Source organism: Astatotilapia calliptera, chromosome 20, assembly GCF_900246225.1.
Source record: "Astatotilapia calliptera chromosome 20, fAstCal1.2, whole genome shotgun sequence".
Lineage (NCBI taxonomy): Eukaryota > Metazoa > Chordata > Actinopteri > Cichliformes > Cichlidae > Astatotilapia > Astatotilapia calliptera.
This window is the reverse complement of record NC_039321.1, coordinates 745,001-757,500: the sequence shown is the minus strand read 5'-3', so window position 1 is coordinate 757,500 and position 12,500 is coordinate 745,001. Positions and strand designations below refer to the sequence as shown.

The 12,500-nt window shown below is 50.4% G+C and overlaps 1 protein-coding gene across 3 annotated transcripts in view; it reads right to left on the bottom strand.

Moving 5' to 3' along the window:
- lama5 (laminin, alpha 5) overlaps nucleotides 1-12,500 on the bottom strand; it is a 75,977-nt gene that overhangs the window by 40,017 nt on the left and 23,460 nt on the right. For all 3 annotated transcript variants that reach the window (XR_003270857.1, XM_026154944.1, XM_026154945.1), the window contains exons 3-12: nucleotides 10,142-10,259; nucleotides 9,113-9,231; nucleotides 8,667-8,837; nucleotides 7,532-7,629; nucleotides 3,067-3,182; nucleotides 1,383-1,501; nucleotides 1,217-1,307; nucleotides 992-1,126; nucleotides 388-447; nucleotides 30-170 (exon numbers count right to left, since the gene is read on the bottom strand). Coding sequence is in view for 2 of the 3 variants with exons in the window: in XM_026154944.1 (XP_026010729.1) it covers nucleotides 30-170; nucleotides 388-447; nucleotides 992-1,126; nucleotides 1,217-1,307; nucleotides 1,383-1,501; nucleotides 3,067-3,182; nucleotides 7,532-7,629; nucleotides 8,667-8,837; nucleotides 9,113-9,231; nucleotides 10,142-10,259 (1,168 nt within the window). In the remaining variant the exon portion in view is untranslated. The remainder of the gene's footprint in view (nucleotides 1-29; nucleotides 171-387; nucleotides 448-991; nucleotides 1,127-1,216; nucleotides 1,308-1,382; nucleotides 1,502-3,066; nucleotides 3,183-7,531; nucleotides 7,630-8,666; nucleotides 8,838-9,112; nucleotides 9,232-10,141; nucleotides 10,260-12,500) is intronic.

Here is a 12,500-nt window from a genome sequence, read left to right as displayed (position 1 = left end):
CGTGTTAGGCTTAAATGTGCACGTCTCACCCTCACAGCTGAGCCCGTAGAAGCCCGGCGCGCAGGCGTCGCAGTGGTCTCCGGTGAAACCCGGTTTGCAGATGCAGGTCCCGGTCCGAGGGTCGGCCCTGCACGAGTTCTCCACGGTTCCTGCGGCGCTGCACTCGCAGTCTGCACACAGAACACAGCCTCGCTTAGACGTTCCTCTCAATGAACTCACCTCAGGCTCCTCCTGCAAACCTGAGCGAGTGGCTGCAGGAGAGCGTGGAACATCCACGCTGAAGTCAAGGTCAGCTGACAGATCTGTGTTTATCAGTGAAACCGTCTGTGCACTAAACACATCACTTATATTTAGCAGCACAGACACGTGTGTGTGTTGCACACTCACTGATGATCTCTCCTGCTGGTCTGGCCTCCCCGTTGATGGTGGTGGGGTGTGTGGGGCTGGCTGTAGGGCAGAGACAGCAGAGGTCAGGTTGTGTAAGCACAGCGGTGAGCCTGCTCTGATGTGATTTGTGGATGTGAATTCTTTGGTTGTGATCTGCTTTCTTCTAAATTTACAGTCATAAAAAGCTGCGATCAAACTTCTTTGGGCTCCTTTAGTGAACCTCGAATCCTCTGAGCTGTTCGGCTGTACTGTACTTATGATCGCTGCAGTTCCAATGTTAGAGGGAGTTTAGGTTAAGAAGGCTAGTCTGTCCATACGTGTTCTTCTAGTTTAACTTCCTATACTAGAGCCCCGCCCACACCTGTACCCGCCCCTCCCGTCCCTCGTGGTCCTCTGCCTGCTGCTGTGTGTTTTTGTTCCTCCCCTTTTGTTCTGGTTATGTGTCAGTCAAACAAAGTTCCTGGGTCTGCAGCACAGCGCCACCCGCAGGGCGCCCACAGCAGCTGTGTTCACAGCACCTAGTGAGTGCATTTGTTTGAGGCTGAAGCTGCAGGGAACCCTCCAGGAAGTGACCCGCTGGCTTTGAGGTGTTTGTGAAACTCACGGTAACACTCGGGGAAGCCGGTGAAGCCGGCGGCGCACGAGTCACAGTTCTCCCCGGTGTAGTTCGGTTTGCAGAAACATCGCCCGGTCAGATCCTCACAGGTACCGTCTGTAAACTCCACATCACAGTCACAGGCTGTGGGCGGGACGAGAGATTAGGAGGATGGGACTGAAGAAGATGACCTCTGTGTGTGTGTGTGTGTGTGTGTGTGTGTGTCAGGCTCACGTGAGCAGGCCAGCGGCGAGTCGATGGCGTGGTCAGGTGACCTGTAGTAGGTGGGGACGCAGCGCTGACAGTTGACTCCAGTGGTGTGATGCTGAGAGGGAAAAGTTCCCATTACAGTCAGTCATCGCAGGTCACACACTAACACAGTTTCAGGTGTGTCAGGTACCTGACAGTTGAGGCAGACTCCGCCCCCTCTGTAGTGTCCATGGATGTCGAGGCTGGCTCTCCTCTCGTCCACCTCGGGGTCATAGTAACAGTCGAAAGAGTGACGGTGGCAGTTGCAGGCTGCAGGTGAGAACACAGACAGGTGAAGACACACCTGAAGAAGAAACACTCGCAGGTGTGACCAGGATACACCTGCGCTTCATTTACATCCTCATTCACACTCGAGAGTCACTCCTGAGATTCAGAGGAAACCACGAAGCAGACACAGCTGGCTGCGTCACGCACGCACGCACGCACGCACGCACGCACGCACGCACGCGCGCACACACACACACACGCACACACTGTTTCATGTCTGATTACAGTCAGGCTGCTCCTCCAGCTGCTGCCACATCTGCACCATGAGCTCAGGTAGCTTCCAGGTGTGATGTTGAGGCTGTTATTCCCACACGTGAGACGAAGGCAGCAGCGTTTACCTGTGAGGAGCACACACAGTTATCCACAGTAATCCCAGAAAAACGTTCCAGCTTTGGAATGTTGTGTAAACTGCATGCTGATCCTGGGAAAGGGCGGGACGGGCGTTTCAGACATTTCTAATCTGTCTGAAACGCCCGATAACACCTGCGAGCGGTTTCTGTGGAGACAGACTCAGACGCTGCCGGCTCGGAGGAACCTGCCGTCATTATTGGGCTGCAGGATGAGGAGTGCTGGTTTATTCAGCCGGCACCGCCCGGACGCTGAGAGGCAGATAAGCGCTCCCGAGAGTCCGTCTGGACCTCTGCTGTGCTCTCCGCTATCTGGGACAAAGTTCACACGTGTCACATGTTCCACGCTAGGATTAAGTGGGGGGTTGTTCTCACACCCGAGCAGGAGCCAGCATTTAAAATAACAAGACAGGTAAGTTATTAAGGACAGTCTGTATGTTTGTGAGCGTGCTCAGGAGGCGGAGCCTCACACCTAGAACAGAAACAGCTGTTTCCGTTTTTACAGACCGACGCCTCCCCCTCTGACGGCGGCTCCGGGCCGACCCTCGGCGACCTCCGGTGACCTCACTGATACCCTTGTTGGTCTTTGTTAAATATAACTGCAGCTCTGATAACAGACGGCGCTCTCGTGTACACATAAGCAGAGCTCTGAACAGGATCAGACGCTGAGCGCCACACGATGTAGTCATTTAACCTTTGACCACTCAAAAACACACCTGAACTCTACAGATGAGGCTTTCCACAGACACAAACATGGGTGTGCCGTGGGCCCCCCACTGTCACCAATTGGAGCCAGCCTGGAGGTGGAAACAGCTGGTACAGATCCTGCTCACATCAGCTCAGTGGATGGAGACACACAGTTTACTGTTTGTGGATGGAAACCTCAACACTGACGTTTACCTGAAGCCCCCACACACAGACCTCTGAACACACACCTGGACCTACAACACCGGGCAGAAAACGAGGAACACACGCAGGCTCTTAAATCGTGGCGACTGGGCTTTCATCGAATCAGCAAAGATGGCCAGAGCACATGGGCGGAGCTGCCCGTCACAGCGGACGAGCGGCAGATTGAAAAGCCCAGCGAGGATGTTCTTAATTCACACGGACCCGCGAGGTCACCTGACCCCACGCAGGAAGCACATTTCTCTGCAGGGGTCACGACCCCGTGTGTGTGTCTGTGTGTTTGCACGCACTCACGTTCACACTCGTTGGCACTGTAGGTCGTGGCTGGTTTCCATGCCAACTGGTGGTATCCAGGGCAACACTGGTCACAAGATACGCCGCAGGTGTGATGCTGACAGTCGCACTGCAACCTGTAAACAACAGAGTGAAAGGGTTAATGCACACACACGCGCACACACAATATGACGTCTGCATCCATGCTTCATTAAAGTACATTAAAGCCGTACTTCAGCAAAGTACTTGAGTAAAGGTACTCAGTTACAGTTTGATCTGCTTGCCCGTCACCGTCTCCGGCCACCTCGACATCTGGAGGTCAGCTGCTTCAAGGAAACGACATTAAATGGTGCGCTTCCACCTGGTTCGGTACTTCCTGTCTGGGCTCCAGCAGCTGTGCGATCACGTAAAGTGTGAGCGATAAAGCGCAGACAGAGATCGGCTCGTCAGGCGTGTTTACGGCAGGAATGCGCTGGCCTTGAACTCAATCCTCAGTCCTGTGTGTCAGTGTGTGCGATGGCTGTGTAATATCTGAGTGTGCGTTCCTGGCAAACAGCCCGAGGGCGAGTCCAGTGTGTCGCTTCTGCAGACCTCACGCCGCGCTCATCTCAGCGAGCTGAACCAACGCTGTGTGCACTGGATCTCTGCGGAGGCGAGGCCCAGCACGCTCTTCTTACACCGGATGTGTGAATAACGCAGAGCTGCAGCAGAAAGCCAGCAGAGCTTGGTGTGACAGGTGAAACCTGCTGGTCACACGTAAATATGTGACATCACACAGATGATATTTCCTGTGTGTAACCCTGACGTGTCAGAGGCGCGCTCGGCGCTGCGTGCGCTTTACAGCTGCTCTCAGATTGATGTTTGGTTTCACCTTCAGTTCAGGATCACAGCTCAGGGGCCACATCTGGATTCTTCATTCACAGCTGGTGTGTGTGTGTGTGTGTGTGTGTGTGTGTGTGTGTGTGTGTGGTCGCGGCACATATTCAGTGATAATCCGTCAGAACCACGAGCGCTCTGAAGCTCTGACGTGCACATCCTCAGGAGTCCACCTCGCGTCAACGCAGACTCTGCTGTGATTGGCCTGCTGATTCCAGCTGCTTCATTGAATTAATGAGAGAATAACAAACAAAGCATCCGTGTGAGCACACACTGACGATCAGAAGTGTGTCTAACCCGTCAGCGAGGTCGCCTGAGCTCTGACTTGCAGACTGTTTAAAACTCTAAAAAGCGAGCGTGCTCTGGAAGCGGCGTTCAGCTCCTTCAGCTGTGGCAAACTGTGGGTATGACGAGCATTCGGGTATTTTAAACAGAGGCACGGAGCAGGCGTGTGGTTTATGTTCTTATCAAAATGTTCAAACATTCCAATAATGGGATGAATGAGGGTCGGCGAACACGTCCGGGAACCAGAGCAGGTCGTGTCTTTGGCTGCGGTGTGCAGGCAGGCGTCAGAGCGATAAAGGAATTTGAATAAATCTCTCCTGACCTCGCTTTGTGTCAGAGCGCAGGAATGCAGAGCAGCGTCAGCCTGGACACGTTTGAAGGCTGCAGGTGAGCAGACGCTGCACAGCTGGGCTCATCAGCAGCAGGTTAAAGGTCATAAAACACAGGAAGGGCTCTGCAACAACACAGACATGCTGCACATGGAATTTCTATTATTTTTATTGAGCCTTCATTTGACGGCAGCCCCGTCTGCTCATCTCCAGCTGCACCACTTTGTCCAGGGACACTGATGCTGCCCCGGAGTTTCATACATTGTTCTGAGCACACGAAGGCTTCAGACTGAGCCCATGGTGGAGTGCCCTCCCTCTCTCCTCCACCCTTCCTTTTCCATCACAGGTGAAGTTCCACGCTTCTCTGACTGATGAGAGACCTGGCGAGCTCAGGACTGCTGCGCTCAGCGATAAACCGCAGTTTAAACCAGGAAAGCCACCAGCGCAGCTGCACGGCGCCTGCGGCCTCTCAGAGCTGCAGCCCCGAGGACCATTTCATACAAACCCCAGCATCAGCTGAACACCACGGCACCGAGTCTGTGAGCCGGTACCTGCCCGCTACACCACGCAGACCGAAACACACTACTTCCTGCTGGGAGCGACATGTGCACTAAACTCGGTAACATCATCATATCTCTTCATTCAGTTTGGCACAAATGTCAGGAGAGCTGTGCCTGGAGCAGAGACACCAACCACACGTCCTCCCTTTCACTCACAGTCTTTATTCTCTTCAGGTTGTGCAGCAGGAAGTTTGCAGCTTCGCGCCTCTACAGATTTGAACTTCCAGCTTTGGACAGTAAATGAAACAAACTGCTGCCTGTTGAAACCACGAAACAGAAATATGAGGGAAAGCTTGAGCTCTGTCACTGATTTGTAGCCCCAGAGATTTCCTGACCTCAGGGTTAACAACTGGAAATGGAGCCACCTGGATGTCTTTATCGACTGTCAATTAACGCGCAGCTTAAATATCTCCAGGATGTCGGCGTGACGGCGGAAAGAGTCCCAGCAGCTGCGAGTGTCTCTGCTGTGCATCACATCTCCCCCTCAAATCGCAAATGAATCATGTTTAAAAGCAGCTCCGCACCAAGCTGTGTCCACACTCCCTCAATGAGTCTGTACGTGTGTGTGTGTGCGTTGACACGATGCATGGGTAATAATTTGCACTGCGCACAGGAAAGAAATGGAAAACAAACAGCAGGACTGCACGTCTGTGCATGCAGAGGAAACAGACGCGTATTCATGTTTCTGTAATGATGACAGCTAAACACCGGCTTAAGTCTTAACACACACACACACACGCACGCACGCACGCGCACACACACGCACACACAACAGCAGCCCCTCGCTCAGTTTTTGCATTTGCGCTCGCTCGCATTGTGTCGTTCGCGCTCTCAACATTTCTGCCCGTGCGCGAGCAGCTCTTTCTCTACACCGTTATATTTGTGCCACAAAACCAGCCAATCACAGACTTGGATGCAAAAAAATCTGATTGGCTGTTCTGGTCTCCAATCAGCTCGAAATGGCGAAATGCAATATCCCAGAATCCAGAAATGGATTCTGGGATATCTGGGAGCAACGCAGAGGGGCGGAGTTTGAAATATTACTCTTTCTGGGTCACAAAATAAACTTTTAAGATATTTTCATGCGAGAATGTGTCTACCCTCATTCATGCTGTGTGTTCTGTCTGCCTGTGTTTATTGTTTGTATTTTGGACGTTTGTTACTTTGAGTTCAGCATTAAAGCTGTTTGAGTTCACGTTTGTCTCCGGAGTCTGCACTTTGGGTCCTCCTCCTGCCTGCACACAGCCGTTCATATCATCTTGTCTTTATTTTTAGTTAGCGCCTTAAACACTTCAAGCTGTAAGCTAATGATAGTTATATAAGAGCAGAACGTTTTACGTCCAATGGATGATGATCTGACTAGTCAACTGTCAAAATAATCGTTTGTGGCAGCTCTGTGGGTGACAGGTGAATGAAAGATTTGACAGAGAGAGAGAGCTGTGCATGAAGTGTGATTTTTAGCATGGTGGAAGCAAAACAGCAAAGGTCAGAGTGAATCCATGATGACGTTTATCAAACGTGAAGTGTAGTTTGGATCTTCTTTTGCTGCTGGTTCAATGAATTTTGGTTGGAGAGAGATAAAACCTGCAGCTCAGAATCGAGCGTAAAAAAGACGTAAACACAGCGCAGACCCGACGCATCAGAGTCAGCGAGCTGTCGGCTTTCAGCCCCGACGGCGTGTCCGTGTACGGGCCGTCGGGTGAGAAAGCCGAGAAAGAGAACGCTGATTCTGATGCGTCGGTCCGCTCTGTGTTTACGTCTTTGAGTGGAGTCCGTTACCTGCTCTCATTCACTGTTTGGTGGTTGTTGAAATAGTTTTGTGAGCTTTAACCTGAGATTCTGGCAAAATTCATTTATATTTAAAAGTCAAATTGGTCGCACTCTAGAGCCCTGCTGTGGATCACTTCCATCTTCACAACACCTGTACAAGGGAACATGGTTCCATGACTCACCTGTTTAAGCTGGATTAAAGTTGTCATATCTGGGGGCGTGGCCTCTTTGAAAGAGTTTCCTAGTTTTGTGGTTTGGACAACTCCAGAGTGATTACGCTGCTAGCTGTAGCTCACCTGTATCTGACATCCAGGCGAGCTTTGCTCAGACGTACGTGGTGACGGAGTTTACTGAGCAGCTGCAGGTTCTGTGAGGCCATGCTGAGCTCCTCTGAATGCCAGCTGTACCCTCGTTTGCCAGCACATGCTCAAACACAGCTAGCATTTATTTCCATCGCAGGTATGCAAATTTATAAGAGCGTGGCACACAGCCAACCCTCACACAGGAGTACCTGACGCCTTTCAGATCACAGCTCCGGGGAAAGAGGTGAGTGTGTGTGTGTGTGTGTGTGTGTGTGTGTGTGTGTGTGTGTGTGTGTGTGTGTGTGTCTCCAAGAGACAAACACAGTGAACGAGTGTGTGTGTGTGTGTGTGAGTTAAATCTTACTTGTAGGGGTTGCTGGGGTCTTTGGCGTTGCAGGCCTCAGCATGCCCGTTGCACACACAGCGTCCTCCGATACTGATGTCTTTGATGCTGTAGTAATACTAGAACACAGATCACAGCAGGAGCTGACTCAGAAACACTGCTGGCAGCTTCAGGGTTCTCTGCTGCCTACAGTCACTTCAAAGAACAACAAGACTCATGCTGGGACAACTCACACACTGACTCTTCATCACAATTTGACACCAAGTTCTCTGCATCGCTTTCCTAAACGTCCAGATGTTGATGACGTCTCTTGTTGTGAAGGCGTATCACATCCATCCATCCAACCATCCATGCATCCATCCATGCATCCAACCATCCATGCATCCAACCATCCATCCATGCATCCATCCAACCATCCATCCATGCATCCATGCATCCAACCATCCATCCATGCATCCATCCAACCATCCATGCATCCAACCATCCATGCATCCAACCATCCATCCATGCATCCATCCATCCATCCAACCATCCATGCATCCAACCATCCATCCATGCATCCATCCAACCATCCATGCATCCATCCATGCATCCATCCATCCATGCATCCATCCATGCATCCATCCATCCAACCATCCATGCATCCATCCATGCATCCAACCATCCATGCATCCATCCATGCATCCAACCATCCATCCATGCATCCATCCATGCATCCATCCATCCATCCATCCAACCATCCATGCATCCATCCATCCATGCATCCATCCATGCATCCATCCAACCATCCATGCATCCAACCATGCGTCCAACCTTCCATCCATCCAACCATCCATCCATGTCTCCATCCATCCATCCATGCCTCCATCCATGCATCCAACCATCCATCCATCCAAACATCTATGCATCCATCCATGCCTTCATCCATCCAACCATCCATGCATCCATCCATCCATGCATCCAACCATCCATTCATCCATCTTACAGCCTTGTAGGATTCATTTAACAGACTTGAGGAGCATGAGCTCATCTTTACTGTTTGTTGTGATCAGTCCAGAAAACGCAACATGTAGCAGTAAACACCCAACAGCAGCAAATCAGCAAACTATGATGTCACTGTGTGCTGACTGATGATTGGTTTGCTGCGGTGCCTTACCCTGCGGGTGACGGTGGGGTCGCGGAGCGCCTTGCCCATCAGGTGACCCAGCAGCGTGTTGGTTCTCAGGAAGCGGAGCCTGATGTTTGTGGCCTTGGTGAACTCCCTCAGTACTGGCGAGTACGAAAAGTTCATCGCCCCGGGACGGCCGTTCACCAAAGACACGACGATCTGAGGACAAAGACACGAAACCTGCAAACACCTGGCAGCTGATCGTTCCTCGGGTCAGCTGACCAATTCCTTGAACTGATGTTAGCTAACAGCTCAGAATTTCAACCTTTAGTCACTGTCTGCTTTTTTCTCACTTTCTGAGCATTATTTATCCATTTGGACCACTCGCTCGTTCCTTTGGCTGATAGATTTCTACGTCCTCCTCACTCATCTTTCTCCCAGCTAACCTGATCTCGTTACAGAGTCGTTGTAATCTGATCACGTGATTGTCTCACCTCTCCATTCTCCAGCGGCACGATGCGTGAATACTCGATGGTGCAGACGATGTCATCATCGTGGCTGATCCTCTCAATGGTGCTCTGTCCAAAACGCTCGATGCAGTCTCTCTTGGAGGCTACACACACACACACACACACACACACACACACACACACACACACACACACACACACGAAAACAGAAAAGTGTGAGGCGTCCTCAGGATCCACTTCAGTTGATGATTAGAGCATCTCCAAGCAGCTGCTCTCAAACCCTAACATCACAGCTGGAGTCATGTTAGTGAACACCATTCAGCTGTTTCCACACATTGTCAACAGAAACTACAGGTGCTCATCCTCAAAAAGCTCAGAAAAGCACAGCATCACACTGTGGCTGGGCCCATAGCAGGATGCAGTGATGTCAGCAGATGTGGGAGGAGCTAAGGCAAGAAATTCACCAGTGATTGGTGGATACAGCCCTAAATTCTACATGGAAATACCCCGAAATACTGCGAGTAATCCTATGTAATGTCCGCTTCTCAGAGCTTCTGAACTATAGGCTGATCTTAGCACCAGCACCAGTTACTGCACCAGTACCAGCACAGACCCTGGTAGAAGAGAGAAAACAGAGGTGCAGAGATTATTCTGCAGCATTCTTTCAAATTAAAAGTCAAGCTAACCACATTTATGATATGAACGCCTGCATTAAGCCGTCACCTTTTCATTTATCTGCCACCACCTCAGACACCTGGTGTGAGTCTGAATGAGGCACACATCTGCTAGTTAAACATCACGCTGCGACCTGCTGGCAACAGTCCTGGAATTCCCCTCCAGCTCACCTGAACTGACGGCTGCCACAGCCAATCAGCTGGCAGGCCTGTGATGTAATGCCCCTCCCCCCGGCCCCCGGGCTGCTATTTAACTGAGGTTAGAAGAAGAGTTAGGGTGACCCACAGGAGGTCAGGACGCTGGAATCTGACAGAGTTCGGTCCTCAGCTGTCGGGGTCGTACAGGTGAACATGCATGCAAGCGTGTGCTGTTACTCACAGGCGAAGTACTGCCACGGCTGGTAGGTCTGCCCGAAGTCCACGGATCTCTCCAGAACCCAGAGGTCAGGCCGCGGAGAGTTGGCGAATTTGATCAGCACGTATGCCACGTGGAAGAGCTGCAGAGATACCGAAGAAGAAGAAACGCTGATGAAAAGCACTTTGACCTGGTTTGGACCGTCGATGGAGGAACAGCAGGACTCACTTTAAAGCAGGAAAAACAAGAAAAAACAAAACGACAAGACTAAAAGGAGGGAGAAGACGGCGCTGTTCACTGCTTCCTGGACTCTGCGTCTGCGTCAGCGCTGTGTGATGTTACAAACTCGACCCGACACCAAGCAAAGACAGCCAGTTTATACAGGGGCAGCAGTGTGCCATCATTTATGAACCATCATCAAAACCACTAAATCACTGAGATGTTGAGTTTTCACAATAATGACACAACAACATAAAAAACACCTTTCAGCTTTTAATTTCAAAAAGTTTTTCTGGCTGCAGTTCTGTCATTAGCTAACGAGCTACTGCAGCGAGGGTGGATCAGTAACCAGTACCAGGTGACTCCATCACCATCCTGTCTTTGATGTGAGCATGTTAGCTGCATCCACAGGCTGTGACAGCATCACAGCAACATCCAATCACTATCCTTCGCTCTGAGCCTCAGCTGAAGCGCAGGCTTCACTGCACAGGACTCACTGCAGCCTCTGCTGGACGCTAGAGGAACTGCAGGTTTTAGAGTTTGCGTTTGAGGTCGACGTTTGGAGAGGATGAACAGAAAATGTACTGTCACTGTGGGCGAGGATGCAGGACGTACACAGGGCCCAGGAGGCGCAACCAGAATAAAGTCACAATACAACAAAAAGATGAAAGATAAATATCAAGTATAAATATGAAGTGCACATGTATGATTCTGTAGAAAAATACTTGTAGTTTCTTGTCTAGAAAATATTAAATATAAATGCATTTTGAAGAAGAAAGAAGGAGTGGGCTGGATGGAGATGAACATTAGAGAGCTGCTCAGGGAGACGCTGGCTTGCTCTGAGCTAAACAGCTGACCTCTGTGAGGAGGCGCACGTGTCATCAGCTGCCGTCACAGAGCTGAGCCGGAGCTCCTAACGTGCTCCTGCCGACACCTTTTCTCTTCACCCATCACCCCCCCGTTCATTCCCAAAGCTGATTGGACGGTGATGACAAACCGTTGTGTCTGACCTTGAGATCACTCCCCAGCTGCAGCAGAACAAACTAAAGCGACAAAGAAACGCGATAACACGAGCTCTGACGTCCCGTGTGAGGCCTCGCTCACAGCTCACTGCTGATTGGTTCAAAGCTTCACACGTTCCTGGCTCACGCCTGAATGATGCCAAAGCCTTCATCGGTCCCACCGTACCTAAAAATAAGCACCCATTGAGCAGAGAAATGCTCAGAGTCTCATTAATGTGGAAAAACTCAAACATTTGATTTGTTACATTTTAAAGCTTCAGATCAAAGATGTGAACTTTAACATCCACAGTCTGAGTCCGTTTGTCATCTTGGCCCTCTGGAAACACACAATTCAATTCAATTTTATTCATATAGCGCCAAATCACAACATAAGTCGCCTCAAGGCGCTTCATAGGTACAGAGAAAAACCCAACAATCATATGACCCCCTATGAGCAGCACTTTGGCGACAGTGGGAAGGAAAAACTCCCTTTTAACAGGAAGAAACCTCTAGCAGAACCAGGCTCAGGGAGGGGCGGGGCCATCTGCTGTGATTGGTTGGGGTGAGAGAAGGGAGACAGGATAAAGACATGCTGTGGAAGAGAGACAGAGATTAATAACAGATATGATTCAATGCAGAGAGGTCTGTTAACACATAGTGAGTGAGAAAGGTGACTGGAAAGGAAAAACTCAATGCATCATGGGAATCCCCCGGCAGCCTACGTCTATTGCAGCATAACTAAGGGAGGATTCAGGGTCACCTGGTCCAGCCCTAACTATATGCTTTAGCAAAAAGGAAAGTTTGAAGCCTAATCTTGAAAGTAGAGATAGTGTCTGTCTCCTGAATCCAAACTGGAAGCTGGTTCCACAGAAGAGGGGCCTGAAAACTGAAGGCTCTGCCTCCCATTCTACTTTTAAATACTCTAGGAACAACAAGTAGGCCTGCAGAGCGAGAGCGAAGTGCTCTAATAGGGTGATATGGTACTACAAGGTCATTAAGATAAGATGGGGCCTGATTATTTAAGACCTTGTATGTGAGGAGCAGGATTTTGAATTCAATTCTGGATTTAACAGGAAGCCAAAACAGGAGAAATCTGCTCTCTCTTTCTAGTCCCTGTCAGGACTGTCAGGACACAAAGCTGCCTCACAGGTCGAGTTTACCTC